Source organism: Barbus barbus (genome assembly GCF_936440315.1).
Source record: "Barbus barbus genome assembly, chromosome: 23".
NCBI classification, from domain to species: Eukaryota; Metazoa; Chordata; class Actinopteri; order Cypriniformes; family Cyprinidae; genus Barbus; species Barbus barbus.
In genome coordinates, this window is record NC_136751.1 from 19,911,349 (window position 1) to 19,927,661 (window position 16,313).

Consider the following 16,313-nt stretch of genomic DNA (forward strand, 5'->3'; position numbering starts at 1 on the left):
CGTCTTTTAATGGACGCTTTCTTTCCTTTTTCTTGTAGCCTAGTACAGTGCAGTCAAACTCAGGACAGGAGGGCACAAGGATTTATTTCATCCAGTTTCTTTTAGTTGTATTATCATCAAATAGTTTTATTTTGTTTTTTCATTGTGTCAGAACAAAGTCATTTTGATGATAATTCTGCATCTAATTATTCTGCTTATTTGTGCTGGATGATTGCAAAGACTTAAATTGCTTATTTTTGGGGGGAAACAGCTTGTTGAATATACAGTAGAGTCAGAGATACAGTCTTCCTAACCCTAATCATTTCTACAAGCAGAAATCAGCAATATAGATATGCATAATTGCCTAATTCAATTTATGTGACCTAGCAAATAAGATTCTAAAACAGCAAGGTTCTACAAACCTATATACAGCTGACGACATAATAGCAGTAATTATGAAGACAGAACATTTATTTTTAGCCCAAGTTTCAGGAGTTGGTAAGAGTAGGGTCTCGTTACTTGTGATGTTGTCCATGAATAGCTCTGTGAAAGCTGATGGGCTAAGAAAGAGCCAAACAGTACCTTCTCATCTTCAAAGTTGTTGTCGTGAACCAGCTGAAACAATACACGGGGATAGAAACTAAATTAGCAGTAAAATCACAACAAATGTGTTAGTGGATACGTGTAGTCATGAACCTTTGTGACCCATATGGCCTTTAGATTTAGGGACACCACGACTGCTTATATAAGGATAAAAAAACTAAATTATGAGAACTAAAAAACTATGTCTGGTTTACAAGTAATACTTCATTATTTTCAATATATAAAAATCAATAAATGAAGAACAGCATTTGAGTACGAGTATCACAATCATATTTCAGATGATAAATATAAGCTCAAAAGACATAATAAATGTAAAAAATAGATTATTGATTATATAATAATAATTGTTAGTAAATCTATTCAGCTCACCAATAAACCAAAAAGGAATGTCTAATAAAGGGGTGAGGATCATACGTCCACCTTATCAATATGCTAAACTACAGTATATACAAAATAAAGCAAACTACAGTAGGAAATTTCTTCAACACCCTGAATTTAAGACTATATTTTTAATAACCTTCTTGGATTTTTGCAATGATCAAAACTGTCATAATGATAGTTATTTTCATGGAAATATGCACAGGTATATTCAAAGTCAGATTTTGAAATCAATGTCATGTTTTTCTTTGGGACTTACACAGATGCAAATGTTATGCAAATTGATTAAATGAAGACCGACTCAAACAGGATCATTTAATCCACATTTCAGTAGTTAGGGCTGCCAATTTAAAGTGCTTTACATCCATAATATACAAATATGCAGATGAGAATAAACAACCAACATGGACATGGAGCGAATAAATAAAATATACAAAAACATTCATTGTTGATGCATCTAATTTAACAAAATGTCCTAACCTATCACTAACAAAAAGGGTATCACAGGATACATAAATATATGCATTGCACATAGCCACTTAATACCAGTGATTTCTACAGCTGATGATAATCTTTTTAAGTGGGACGTCAACATTTTTATAATGCAGTTTTCTAGAACTTTATATAAATTATACAGTACATACAGTGACTCTGAAAACACTCTTTTGCAAATGAAAATGACTTCCTTACAGTGTAAGAGCTAAAATACTACAGTACACACTTGCTTATTCCAGGTCTAAAGGTAGACAGTGTTTTGCAGAGGAAAAAAAGGAAAGTTTTATTTGACACAGCAGTATTTCTAAAGAACACTTATGTCTTCAATAGGTGTCCATCAAGGCGGTAGAAGAGGAGGTTTGAAGGTGCAGGTCCCAGCGCAGTGACGGGGAGTCAGCATCTTACACGAGAAATGGTGTAGTGCGTCGTGAGCTTCTGGGAAAAAAGTGAATTAATCATTTAAAACAAAAGCGGCATATGATTGTCTGTGTTTGTATGTGTATAGAGAGAAACAGAGTGCAAGAAACAATATGTTCTAGGACAATAACTGCTGTAATAAACTGGTGTGGCTCAAGTCTGTTTCTAAAATAATATATAAACTGTCTACAAATGAACATCTAGCTGGCATGGGTTAACAAAAAATATTCAAGGTCACACTTTTGAATACTGTCATACTGTGCCTTAGTTATCCTGAACGCTAATATTTGCTTGCCCTTGCTAGAATCAGTTACCTTTCAACTTCTGCTGAATAGCATAACGTGTCTCTCTCTCATGGTCCAACTCGCTGCACAAAGTGTCTGCGCAGGAGACACAAAGGATATCTCAGGTGTGGAAAACTAATTTTTCCCCTCAACTAAACTGGTTCAGTTTTGTGCATGGGATTTTATTCAAGTGTACATTTTTCAGAAGTTGATCAGATTCCTGTCTATGCTAGTCCCTTACTGCAGCAATGTAATTGCATAAACCTAATGCTTATAGCATATAAAACAGCCATGAGGACTGAACAAACTCCAGAAAAAGTCCTAAAAGGATGTGATCAGTTCTGATTAGTGTATTGTTGTTCTATTAAATAGAAAACTTGTCGTGTGAAGTCAAACGCTTACCTCGAACAATCTGGAGTTGCTGCACCATTTCCTCTCTGTATGAGAGCTCTCTTTTCATTTGGTCTTGAAAACTGTCTAAGAAAAAAATGTGAAGTAAATTAAATATCAAAGCACATTTATGTTTATCATTATATACAAAATAAAAAGCTATATAGTGCTTTGCAAAATTATTCAGACCCTAATTAATTCTTTCGACTGCTTTTAAGTTTAAAGCACTGAAACTTAACAAGATTTGTTTGTTATGTATATGTTTATGTATGCGTCTAAAAATTAACACAGAAATATACCATTTACAATACATTTTAAAATCGTGTAGTCATGACAGAATCAGTTTTCATCAGCCTCTCCAATATTCGTTTTTCCTGTGTTTAAATGCTAAATTTTATCATGTGCTTCAGTATTTTGTTTCTTTTGCAATAGTTCACTATTTTCTGTACTATTCATTCTCAATTTAAAAAAGATCCATCCAATTGTATCTATCCATAGGGAGCATAACGTTCAACCAAATTACCGCTAAATCTTTTCACTTTCATGAATTTTGGCAGATTTTTTATGTGGTGCCCATCTTTTCCAGCTACCGATCTTTGTGGATAGTTGGACTCTTTGTTGTATCTCTTGACTCCCTCCTGTTTACACAGGACAATATCATTTTTAACTGTAATTATTTTTATGTAGCTATTAGTATTTATTAGTATATAATATACTATATATATTAGTATATATAGTATTAGTATTCTATAAATAAACATCAGAGCATTCATTATTGATCTGATATTTTTGTATATGTTTAGTAAATGTAAATAATACATTAGAAAGCATTTTAACATAACCTACCTTTTAGATTCTGGAATTCACGCTCCAACTTTTTTCTAAGCTCAACTTGTTCCACAAGTTGTTTCTGCAATTCCTCTGTTAAAATAAATAAAAGAAGCTCATGCAAATGTTTTAAAATGACTTTGAATTGCAAAATGATTAACTATTTTATTACCAACATAAATTAAATTGTTATACTATTGCTGTGGAAACCATGATTTCTTAAAATCAATTGCAACTAATCATTTTCTTTTCAGCTCTTAAATGCAGCACATCTGGTTTAGTTTACCTTTGGCCATGTTCTCTATGTTTTTCTCAATTAAGGAGACCCTGCTGCCAGTGTCCTTGCGCATTGATTCCTCATCTGCACACACAACAAATACATATGAAGCAAATCAAAAGACTAGTGTTGAATATTAGGAGGTCCAGTTAAAGGTAAGCACCATCATTTGGTTCCTTCAGGCGCTCCTCATTGATGTTGGTTTGATCCTGATTATTTTTGGGTTCCATTTCTTCCACAGTAGATGATGGTTCTTCTTCATGCACGTCTTTAACTATAAGCATATTTATGTTACAAATGCGATATGATAATAAGGACTTTGTTCTAAAAAATGAAGAAAGAAAAATCCATATGAGTGAAAATAGGCCTACCACTCGGTTCGCGTTGGTAAGTGGTCGTTGAACCAAAATAAGATGTGCTCATCTGATGCACGTGCTCGTCTCTTTCACGCGCATAGACCTGTAAAATTGAGAAGACCGTTATTCGCAATTATCCAATTTTGCATTTTCTATTCGAATGCTATTATGAGCGGAATGCCCGCTATTTTGATCTAATTGCATTTTCAGAGAACTAAGATTATGAAGTGCCATATCCACTCACAACAAATTTTCTGAATTAATCAGTAAGCTTTAAAAGCAGAGCGACAATTATCTCAATAATCTGGATGCATTCACCTTACTTGTTCATTTTAAAACATTAACAATAATTAGCCGAATTATATAAATTAGATTAGAATAAAACACGTAATAAAATGAAAAATAAATCGAAAAGATTTACTTCTAGTTGTAGGGAAAAAGAAAAACATAAAAATTATTATTTTTAAATAAAAAAAATAAATTTTCTTAATTTATGACGGGTTTTTTTTTACTATAACGGGCAACTTTACATAGATATTTATATTTATTTATATTTTTAAATAATAGAGAATAAATATAATGTTTAGAATAAATATAATAATGAATAATTTCATAAAAATCAAGCCGTTTAATAGGCTACCTAACCCTGTTTTTTTGTTTGTTTTTGGTTTTAAATAATGAGAAAAGAATCTTAGCTATTAATACAAAATTGCAAGAATTTTAGTTACTCACTTCAAAGCGCGTCGTGTGTTTATTGCCGTGACTCTCCAAATCAGACGACCGCGTTTCACTTGAATTCGTCGTGTGTAGATCACTCATGGTGTGCATTTGGCTATTGTCTTGGTCTTGACCTTTAACCCCGTCACTTTGAGCTATGGTCAAACCGTGAGGACTCCGCCGGTCATCCACAGTCAGCTGCAAACACTCCTCGTCCTCGTGCCCTTTATGTGACTCCACATCCACATCCGGATCGTCCACGCTGTCCACGTCCGGAGACACCGATCTATAACTAGAACTTTCACTCAAGAAATCTGGTGACATATAACCAGATCGAGGACCAGAATACGGACCCCTGTTTCCGTATAGTTTCGCGATACTCTCAACATCTTTAACAACCGGCCTGAATGCAGATATGTAGCTTATTTTTCTTGGGGTGGCTGGCAAGCCTTCTATAGACCTGCTCTCATCCCCAGATTTATCCTCCTCGTTTCTGGTAGACTGAGTGCTGGAACACCGTTCGTTATCAAGTACACTGTCTTTAGGGGTGCTCGTGCTTCGGTCACTTTGCTCTGACACGTCTAGCTCACTATGTCTGGTGCACAACACGTCAGGTGGAGGTTTAGGCTGGGCATGGTGGTATGTTGGCATGGCCAAGCTGCCTGTTGTAGGCCAAAACATCGGAAAGGAGGGATATGCACTGTCCTTCGCGCTCGGCCAGAACACACCTGACAGGTTTGTTTTGTTTGGCTCTCCCATCACCGCACCGTCATCCTTCTTCTGACACAATCCAAAGGCTGGGAAACCGTATGGATGTGGAAAAAGCGGTGGCGGAATTTTCTGTAACATCCCAAAACTCTTGCTGGGAACCGGAATAACGGGGTAACTGCGTATGCTGCTCGGCATCGTCACGTTCCCCCTGTCATTCTCACATCGGAGAGTTTTGTGGGGCACCTCAGACGGTTCCCCCTGGGTCTGACCTCTCGGTCCTTGCGTACTAAGCGAGGACGAACTATCAGGCCCACAGATTGGCAGCGTCCTCTTGCGGCTGCCACCGTTAAACATGGCTTTGACGTCTTCCCAGGCGTGGGACACGTCGTCCGGTGAGTTTTTATCGCTTAGTTTTAAGTGTCTTCTCCACGAATTGAAGTTTGCTGCGTCGGGTTGCGTGTATTTGGACTCCGGCGTGCGATGAGAGTGAAAGATGAACTTGTTTGGAGAGAAATACATGTTGCAGAACGAACACTTAATGCACTTCGCTCTCGAGCTGTTGTATCTGGCCGGGATGAAATTGCCCCGGCTGCCCCACGCGCATTCGTGCGACACGTCAAAAGCGAAATTTTCTGGTAATTTCGGCGGGCTGTGGGCGCCCAGAAACGACTTGCAGAGCCTCTCGGCCTCTCGCTTTGTAATCATCCCGCAGCGTCTCGAGGAAATAGGCATAGCCCCTGCGCGCCTGAGAATCTCCAGCTGGACCGGAGTGCACTGCACACAAGTGATGCCCAGGGCCACGCGCCGGTTGTGGATTTCGTTATAGCTGTAGCTCTTCAGGAGAGTGTTGGATATTTGGGCTAGGCAAAGTCTCTCTTGACCGTCTATGACTAGTGAAACGATCGGTATTCCATATAAAGAGGTCTCACTGACTTGGTTCGGCTTAAGTGTTGGCCCAGAGTAAGACTGCAAGTCTTGTTTAGAGTTCGGCGAACAGCTGGAGTCTCTTCCAGCCGGCAGCTGATTTGGGATGGATTCCATTCCTGGAAATCTGCGAATATGGATAGAAGGAATATTTTCAAGCACACTACACTGATTTACAAACTGAAACATAAAACGACGTAGCCTATTTTTGTCTTATTTTACAGAATTATAAAAAGATTAAATGTAATAATAAGGCCTAATAATAGCCTAATGTGAAGAAGCAGAAAACAATATTTCATGCCTCGATGGCCACCATGGTTACATTTATCTATTTAAAAAATATTTTTTCCGTTTAAAGATCTTTGTAAATATAGGCTACCGAGATGGCCGTATAGGCTATTAACTTCTACGAAATTCCACTTTAATTTATTTACGGTTTGTTTACAAGTTTACTTTTTGTGTCGAACAAAAGACAGTTTAGAAAAGGCAAACAAGTGTTGTGTCAACACCAGGGATTATAGAGTTTTCCGGAAGGAAATTATTCCTTGAGCCTTGCCAAATAGCTTAACAAAGTAAACTGTAATTACTAAAGATGTGCTTTACATCTTTGATCTGTTGATAAACCAAATTAATAATAATTAAGATTACAACTCATTTTTCTATTTTCAATTTAATTAAAACTTTAAATGCGCATCTAGTACAATTGATTTTTATAGCTAGCCTATATGTATAGACATTGTAAAAAGGCTTTATATTCAAATAGATTGCACATATTTATAACCCGTGTTTTAATACGGGCGTAACTTATTAATGTTTAAAACAAAGCAGTAGGCTATGCTTTTGGACAAATTATGGATAAAGATGCAGACAGTGTTTGGTTATTATCGCAGCTCCTCGCGATTAATCTTTTTTTTTTTTGTCTCTGTACAGTTAAATAGCTAAACAAAAATGTACACAAATCTCACCTTTTTTCAGAAGAAAGCGAAGTGCCTTTTATCTGTGGAGGAAAACGCGTATTCGAAACCTTCGAGTCCTTTGGATAAATGCGCTCTATCTGTCCTCTATTAGAGCGTTCTGGTAATCAGACGCCTTGGAATCGTGCCGATCTGATATCAAATGTCCACGAGCGCTTGTTTAGCGGTTTTCTCTCAGGCCTGTCAGAGCGCGAGGACTTGCATCGTACTCTGCTCTCCGGCGACTAGTGTTGAGGTGCGCGCGGAGGGTGACCACATGCTAGTGCGGACCTCAACGACACAACCACTGAAGACATTCGACAGCGCTCAAGTGACAGCTAAACTAATGGCGAGGCACTCCCACTTAGCGCCAGCATATTTACATTAACTATTTGCCTTCGGGACCAATGGGGACGACCGTCAGTGCTGTCATTGAGGCCTGGAGACGTTTAAAGTTCACCACGTGATCTTTTAACACATGAAAGTGATTGCTTGTCTGCCAGTGTGTGCGGGGGCGTGCGTGGTATTTAGGAAGACTTTAGATTAGCCAACCTAGTTGTAGTAAACTAAATGCTGTATGTAGCCTAGGCTACTAAAAGGGTTGTTTAATGTGAAATACCACTTTTCGAGATTGAACGTGGGAATTAGGCTGGTGCTTACTGAGGAAAACGGGTGTTGCTGAATAGCCTACTTTTAATAGCTACAATAAAATGTTTTCTCAGCATAACGGTGAATGTTTTGTTGCATGTTTTTTTTTTTTAAATCGAACCAAAACCTAATGTATACAAATACCAACAACTTTAATATAAAGATAAATAAAAATAACGAAAATAAAGCAAAATAATATATTTTAAAAAAATCAGTAATCTGATTAAGTCTCTTGAACCAAACCTAATGTTTACAAACCGAAGAGAAGAAATGATCTAGGTCAAGTCGTTTAGGTAAACGTTTATAATGTTAAGTATTTACAAACCGGTCAAAGACCACCGTCATACAACGAGCTCGTGCACGAATGTCAACGTCTGACTGGACCACTGTGTCAAAACCTATAGAGATTCACTCATGCATTTACCAAAGAAAAAGTAAGTAGTTAAAACAGATTATTTTTGTGCACAATTTACCATTTATTTTGTTTTGAAAGGGAACATTTTATGGAAATCATAAGAAATAGCATAAATTAAAAGAGTGCATAAACAGAAACGGAAAAAGGGAATGGCCTCGAGCCTTTTCATCTATATTCGGTGTCTGTTTAAAAATAAACTATAGTGTTATTGAAACTGCATGGTGCCGGGGGACTTATAGGCTAAGCAATGATTGTCTCCGGGGGCTATTTGGATCGGCGTGGGTTAGGGGTGTGCTGTTGCCCGCATATGTTTTAGTTCCCACGGGTTAGTTTAACTTTTAGGAGCAATCATTCTTATGAAGTCTAAGCGTAATTTACAACGTTACGCCTTAAACGCAACTGAAAAACCACGTCTGCATTAAATATTTCAGATACAACGCACAAAAAAGTGGATTCCATCTTGAAGGGAATATGGGATGTAGGAGCAATAATTAATAATAATATTAATAATAAAAAGGATTATTAAAAAAAGTGGTTACAAAAATCGTTATTTTGCTTAAATGGTGTGTGATGGACCATCACGAAAACAAAATCAAATGGAACAAACACATATCAATGCATTTAAAGCAATACCAAAATGTATTTCATGATTAAAGTGAAGAGTGAACTTGCTTATTAACTTGCTGAATATTTTCTTGCTTTTATCCTCGCTGTTTAACTGTTCATGATAGTCTCCAGAACGCTTGTGATGTGAAAACGAGCGCTTTCTGCAATATTGATAGAGGGAGGACCTGGGGAGGGAGTTTGGAGTAATGCGACCCAGCCCATTGCTATTGACTTTCACAGGCAAGAGACTTTCTTTCTCGCCAACAATAATTACCATTTTGGACTGTAATTATTCACTTCTTTTAAATTATTCAGGGACCGAGCTGAATGCCATATTGTTATCCATCATTTCTTTTACCTACCCATCATGGTTGGATTCGGGGCAGGTACGGGAATCCGACACCTCACACGATATTTAATTTAGCCCCTTTGTTGATCCTTAAGAAATAAGAGACCCCATTCTACAAAGAACACTCAACGATGTGACAATATACCTTGGTTGTTATACTGATGATAATAATAATAATAGGCTAATAATAATAATAATAAGAAGAACATAGGCCTAAAATAATGAACAATAACAATTAACTACAACACCATCAATAATGTATTATTATTATTTCAAATGGAAAATAACTGTAAAGTTATGTAGTAGTAGTTTATTAAATGTCATCAACTGGACGTTAATTGGACGGGAGATTCATTAGTCTATAGTTTCTCTATTCAACATTTCTACATAAAAGCTGCAGTCAATTTCAACAGTACACTGACAGACAGAGACGCATGCTACATGCGTGAATCCTAAGTAGCCCATTAAAAGCATTAAACACGCAAATTTGAGTCCTTGTTAAAAATTGCGATCTAAATGAAAAAATGGCCTATAAACGTCCTCATAAATTCAATTTAGTGTTTGAATAAATATAGCCTACTGTATTAATGTTTATTACTTTAGTTATTTATTTAGCCTATTTATTTATTACTTAAGTCAAAACACACCGATTAAAAACTTTTTTTTATTTTTTTATTCATTGCGTCGCTTTGGTGATCACATCGTGAATATAAAAATAGCCTACTGCAAGTAATACATTACTGGCTGAACTTTGAGAGCAGCCTAACACTCATTACGACGGACATTTCTGCAAGGCATCAAGATGATCAATTAAGAATGAATTTATGAAGTCATAAGAATTTGTTTACCCTTAGGCTAAATAGGCCTACTCAGATGATAATACCCTTATAGGCCAAATATAGGCTACCTATTGTGTTTTACGAAATTAAAACTTATATGTTTTTTTCTTTTCAAAATATAGGAGTAGGCCTGTTGAAAAACGTAACAAGCCTGACCAAATGCAATATTTCAAGCTTAATTACTATTGGATTGCACGTGCTGGCATATCGACAGATTAGAACAAGAACACTGTAGAAACCGTGTTGTGTTGTTGTAAAGCGTCAGGGAGGTTCCAGTGACCCCTATTCATTCCTGTTAGACAGCTCGTTTGGACAAGTTTAATGGTCTTTGAAGAAAGAGCAGACTAAATGTAACTTTCTTTAAAAGTTACAAGCCAAAACCTATAAATATGAACATTAAATAACCCCTTACAAATTCTCCTTAGAATGGAGCTTGAGAGTAAACACTATTTCTACGAGCTATCAGCATAAAACCATGACCCCAATAAATTAAATTTTAGGGACAAATCAATCCTCTTCTCCTTTATCGACCCCCAGCTAGCTCGCCACACTTGGGCCGCGTTGCAACGCCTTTTTTTGTTTCACTTCGAAATAGCATTTCGATTAGATCCTTTATTAAGAGCGGATTGCTCCAAAAGGATCGGTGTGGCCAGAACATTAAACGGTGACAATTTAATTACTGGACATTGATAAAGGCGTCCCGGTAATAGTTGTGTATGAGGGTTGGCACACTGTGTCAACCCAGGTGGATTGAAAACTGAAGGCTGTGCAGCACACACTGCACAATACAAACGAGAAAAGGCGCAACAGCTGCACTACAAATGAGCGACTGAAAGGATGCGTGCTTGTGAATGGCGAAGCAGTCAGAGAATCACACCGGGTTAATTATTTATGATCATTTATAAAATGGATGTTTTAAAAATTTACAAAAAGCGTTTATATGTTTTGGCAACATTTCAGTAAGCAACAATTCTATTACAAGAGTGTTCTAAATGTATAGGCTACCCTTCGCGAATAGAGTTCGACTTTTCGGTTACCATAACAAAATTTTACCAGACTAAAATATATATTCAAACATATCCAAATAATTATAAAAAAATATTTGCGCAAGATTTGAAAGGTTAACCACTGAATGTGTACAAGAAAACTGGTGGAATTTTGCTGCCGAATATACAATGAAAAGTGATCTGCAATGCTTTGTGCTGCTGTTAAAGCAGGTTGAGAAACTAATGAGTAAGATCAGTTTTGAGAGATGGCATAAACCCTTTTCTTGGCTCCCATATCCTTGGCCCCTGTATTATTGATATGAGTGCACACATGTCTCTGTCCTCCAGCGTGTCTATAAGGATCAGGGTAGGGTCACCTGATGAGGTAGTGAGGCTGCCCATTTGTGACTGGCAGCTACGGTAATTTTACTTGTCAACTCAGAAAATTAGGTACAAAACAAACAAGGCTTTTAAAACGAACTTGTCACTCTTGGTTCCCTTGACACAGGGCCACTGTGCATAGACTCCACTAGAAGATTTTAAATCGCAGAGACTAAACAAAAACAAAACAAACAGCTAGGTTAATAGCAATAGGTCAATCCTTGATATTATCAAAACAGAAATACAAATGAAGACTCAAGTGGAGTCATTCCTAAAATAAGGCAAATCGCAGTCACACTACGGTTCATTTATGAACATTAAAGCAGACTCATTTTAACAACAGAAGAGATGATCAAAAGCTTTTCGGACAGAAAACAGAATGGACATTATAAACGGTTTTAAAAGAAGCTGCAGAAAAGTCAGCCTCTGTTATTACACAATGACAACAAGAAAAAGAGAACGTTATTAAGAGATGAATCAGGAGGGTCATTATGTGGATCATGCTTACCTTTACAAGACTGAAGGAAAGAAAAACTCATTTAAGTGTTCCTACATTAATCACAGCCTGCACATCAAACTGAGATAATCACCTGAACACTCCATTAAAATAAAACTGCCAGCCCTAGGGAAATCTCACCTTACTCTTTAATTGTTTTGAGGCTTTGATCGGCTTTTTAATCCAAGATTAATTTATGCATTTTTAAATAACTCTACATATGATTAATAAGATTGAAAATTAAAAAGAGTCTAAAGCAATTATAACAAGTGGTTGGTCATCACCTCATTAGATGGTGTTGGGAGATGCAGTATGTCTGTGTGCGGCAGAGAAAAGCGTGTTTGTGTGTGTGCGTCTGAAATAGAGAGGCACGTAGATTTACATAAGACTGTCCGTACTCATACATTACAAACAGGAAGAATAGCTATGCAGCTGTTTATGTGCATTGCATAATGCATAACGGGGCTGTATGAGTTATGATATGACATGCACTCGATGAAAGGCACAAGTGGTGCTAAGTGGGGAAATAGGAGAGAGTAGATTGGCAGAATGAGAGTGGTAGCTAAAAGGGTCAGTATAATAATGGAGACTTTACAGATTTACATACTAATAGTTTTATTCCCATGAAAGTAAAACGCAGCTCCCAGACTGCCGGCCATGGCCAATTTCAGTTCCACAGCACTGGCTCTATTATTTTGGGAATAATGTCTCTTTTTAACTAATCGTGCTATGGAGTAGCACATCAGCTGTGTAGATTTGTAGATTTACACCAGCCTTTCAAAAGCCATATAGTCTGTCAAGGTCAAACAGGAGAGCAATGGAGCTTCGGCCATGTGTGTATGTGTTTATGTCATGCTTGAAAGAAACAGCAGCAGGCAGGGATGTTAGGTAAATCTCTGGAGTGAGGCGGTGAGAGAGTATTGAAAGTAAAAGCAGAGGTTCCTTCAACCTGCTAATGTGTAAACAAGACATCACTCCACTCATAGTCTGATGCTCATCGCCCTCCTTAAAAACCTTCCTTGCACTTTGGCCCGTCAACTTCAACGTCTTTCAAACACTCGTATTTACACAAACACCATCTGCAAGCGCTGAGTAGTAACTGATTATACATAATCTGGATTACAGAATAAAATTCAAAATATTAAGTACTAGTAATTAGATGACATTACATTTTAAAATTTGATTAATTAAATGATTACACATTATTCACACAATGGCAGAAAATTATTGTATTAATCAATGTATTAATTATTTGATGCTGAGCAATGACATGCATGTAAACAAATAAAATATATTTTATTTATAAATACTTTTTTTTTTTTTTTACTTTTCAAGTGTTTTATTTGTTATTTATTTTTTCATTATTATTTCCATTTGATCTTTTTGATTTTTTTTTCCAGAATTAAGTAATCTAAAAGTAATCGGATTAAATTACTTAAAAATGTGTAATCTAATAGATTACATACTAACTACAGTATGTAGTTGTTCACTGTTTTCTATAAAGCCCATCACTTTATCTCACTGTGGGAGGTCTGTGTGTTTGAAATAGACTTATATCATGTTTAAAAATGCATTTGTAGCATGCATTTATCTCGCCAAATTTGAACTGATTTTTGAATTTATACCACGCATAAAAGTGTAAGGCATTATAGAGGTTATCTGCGACGTGCGTATGCGTGTCTGAGTCTGTTCACAACAGCCAAGAGCACAAGATCCCTTTTGTCACAAACGGAGCCTCATCTGTCACTGTGGAGACCTGCTCTCAGGAGAGAAGATGGGAACAAAGGTGCTAAAAGGCAGTGTGACAGTGAGGGCATCCTGAGGAAAGGGGAACCCTTTCACACACAACCAGAGCTGTCAATCATTCTTCAAATCACAAACATGCGCACAGCACACTCTCGGCACACGCTAACATATAGAGTCCAGATTGACTGACAAAGCTCCTTTATACTTAAAAGAAGCATTTTACAACAGCTACACTCTTAAAAATAGAGGCTGGTTTGAGGCCAATGCTAGAAGAACCATTTTGGGTTCTTCAAAGAACCTTTCAGTGAACAGTTATTAAAAAGAAGCATTTCTTTCTTATTGTGAAGAACTAATAAAGAAGCTTTGTGCAATGGAAATGTTCCATGGATGTTAAAGATTCTTTAAAGATTACCAATTATTTTTAACAGTGTCACAAACACTTTGATTTGTTGCAAAGTTAAAGAGGTAAGAATGTACCGCTTGACCTCATTTCAACCGATTTTTACAGGCCACAAGAAAACGCATATTAAATCTGAAAAAGAGCATCACCTCAAAAAGGCAGTTCCATCACCTCAGCGTGCTGGCCAACAGTGCCAATCACAGAACGAGCCTCAGCCCGCGATAATGGGAATTATAGTAATGAAATCCGGTGCCTGGGCCCATGTGCCACCCGAGGCGCTGGTATACTATAGCGGGGCATTAACATAAAGATGCGACTTGCTTGTTTTGCGAGGTCTATCAGAGGGGTAGTCCACAGAGATAATAACTATTAGTAAAAGGACAGTGCTTTGCTGGATTCCAGCTGTGGAGGCTACATTTCCATACAGATGGAAAGGCTCTAGAGGGGTTATATGTATGCAGAGAGGAGCAACTGTGTGGGGTGACGCCATCGGCTATCTTCACCAAGAGCCCTGATCTGATCTTCATCCTCCTCATCATCTTTCCCTGTAGGAGTAGCAGTGAATTAACTCCTGCTATTAGAATACTAAAAGTTCTTTGCTGCAAGAGGTGAGATTGAAGGTGTGCGTGTGTAAATTTGGGGCTCTTTATGGGACCATTGTCCCAATGTGCGGAAATCGGTACTCTCAAAGGTACCAAGTGCAAACAGCTTGAGCGGGTCTAGGTGTGACCATCTGCTTGACATCTCTAACAGGTTGGAAATGTGAGAAAGTGTGCAAAAATCAGTCAAAGTCTTTTTTAACTTGCATTAAAGGGACAGTTCACAAAAAGTAAAATTCCACCATCATTCACATTCACTCATCCTTCACATCGTTCCAAACTTGCATGACTGTCTTTCTTCTGAGGAACACAATACGATATATTATGAAGAATGTTTGTCAAAATATCATATTTTGTGATCCACAACAACATGAGGGTGTTCCATATGTGCTTAGCCAGTATTTGGTGTAATCAGTACAAAAAAAAGTTCATAGTAACAGTTCATGAAACAGAAAACGCTGATTGTGGTATGCATGTATATTTATAATTTTTGTATCAGTGGCCCTGATAAAAGGATTATGTGATATGAGGAAGAAGAGAGAGGATGGGATTTTAGGGTATAGCCTGTTAGCATTTGATTAATTATGCATGTGAGGGCTACACTATAAATAGCTATGGAGAGATGGGTATTGGCCCTCTAATGACCAGGCCAATGTCATGCTTAAGGCAACTAGTTTGTGTAAATAAGGCCAGCGGTCTACAAACAGCAGCTGTCACACACACACACACACACACACACACACACACCTTCTCTGGTGTCTCACATTCCCTTGATATCACTAGTCAAAAATGAATAAATAAATACATTTTTATAACATTGTGATATTTGCATCAATCCATATTAATAAACCAATTTTTCTAAACCATACATTCAGTCTCAATTCTCTATATTCACTAGATCAATATTAATCTCTTAACAGGTGGGTAACAGAAAGGAATAATGACAGTGCTTAGATTTGCCCTTGATTAAGATCTTAGAGTTAGTCAGAAACCATTATGTGGCTTCTGGTTTATAATCACAGTCTACATAATGTTTTTTTTTCCAGCACCTGAACCCCCTTTGTTACTTGCAGACAATGGACATAAAGTGTGCTACTGTAGAGAACAGAGGACAGCCAGACACACTCCATCAGGAATATTCTGTGTTTAAGAGGTATCTCCTCAATAATTAAGCAGTATTACACAAGTAAGTGTGCTGCTGTAGTCTGTTTGTGATTGAAGAATGATCAACAGCTGTGGAGGTGTGTAAAAGGTTCCCTTAAGCTCAGATTCAACTGCAAGTGTGATATTTGCTCTTAAAGGGATAGTTCGCCCCAAAAATTACAATTCTATCATTAATTACTCACCCTCGTGTCATTCCAAACCCGTAAGACCTTCACTCATCTTCAGAACACAAAATAAGATATTTTTGATGAAATCCGAGAGCTTTCTGACCCTCCATAGACAGCAAGGGAACTACCACAATAGAAAGTATAGAAATATAGTAAGGACATTGTGTGTGTCATGGTTTTCTCGTGAATGGCGGTGGACCTGGAG

At 37.2% G+C, this 16,313-nt stretch overlaps 1 protein-coding gene across 1 annotated transcript; it reads right to left on the reverse strand.

The window, feature by feature from the left end:
- Positions 1–1,524: 1,524 nt before the first annotated feature.
- Positions 1,525–7,402, reverse strand: LOC306842532 (SKI family transcriptional corepressor 1 homolog-B). Its single transcript, XM_079373462.1, has 8 exons — positions 7,325–7,402; positions 4,740–6,486; positions 4,023–4,110; positions 3,815–3,925; positions 3,661–3,735; positions 3,393–3,467; positions 2,559–2,633; positions 1,525–1,890 (listed from the first exon to the last, which is right to left on the reverse strand). Exons 2-8 carry the CDS (start codon positions 6,474–6,476, stop codon positions 1,793–1,795), a joined length of 2,259 nt encoding a protein of 752 aa, XP_079229588.1. The 5' UTR covers positions 6,477–6,486; positions 7,325–7,402; the 3' UTR covers positions 1,525–1,792.
- Between the last annotated feature and the right edge of the window lie 8,911 nt (positions 7,403–16,313).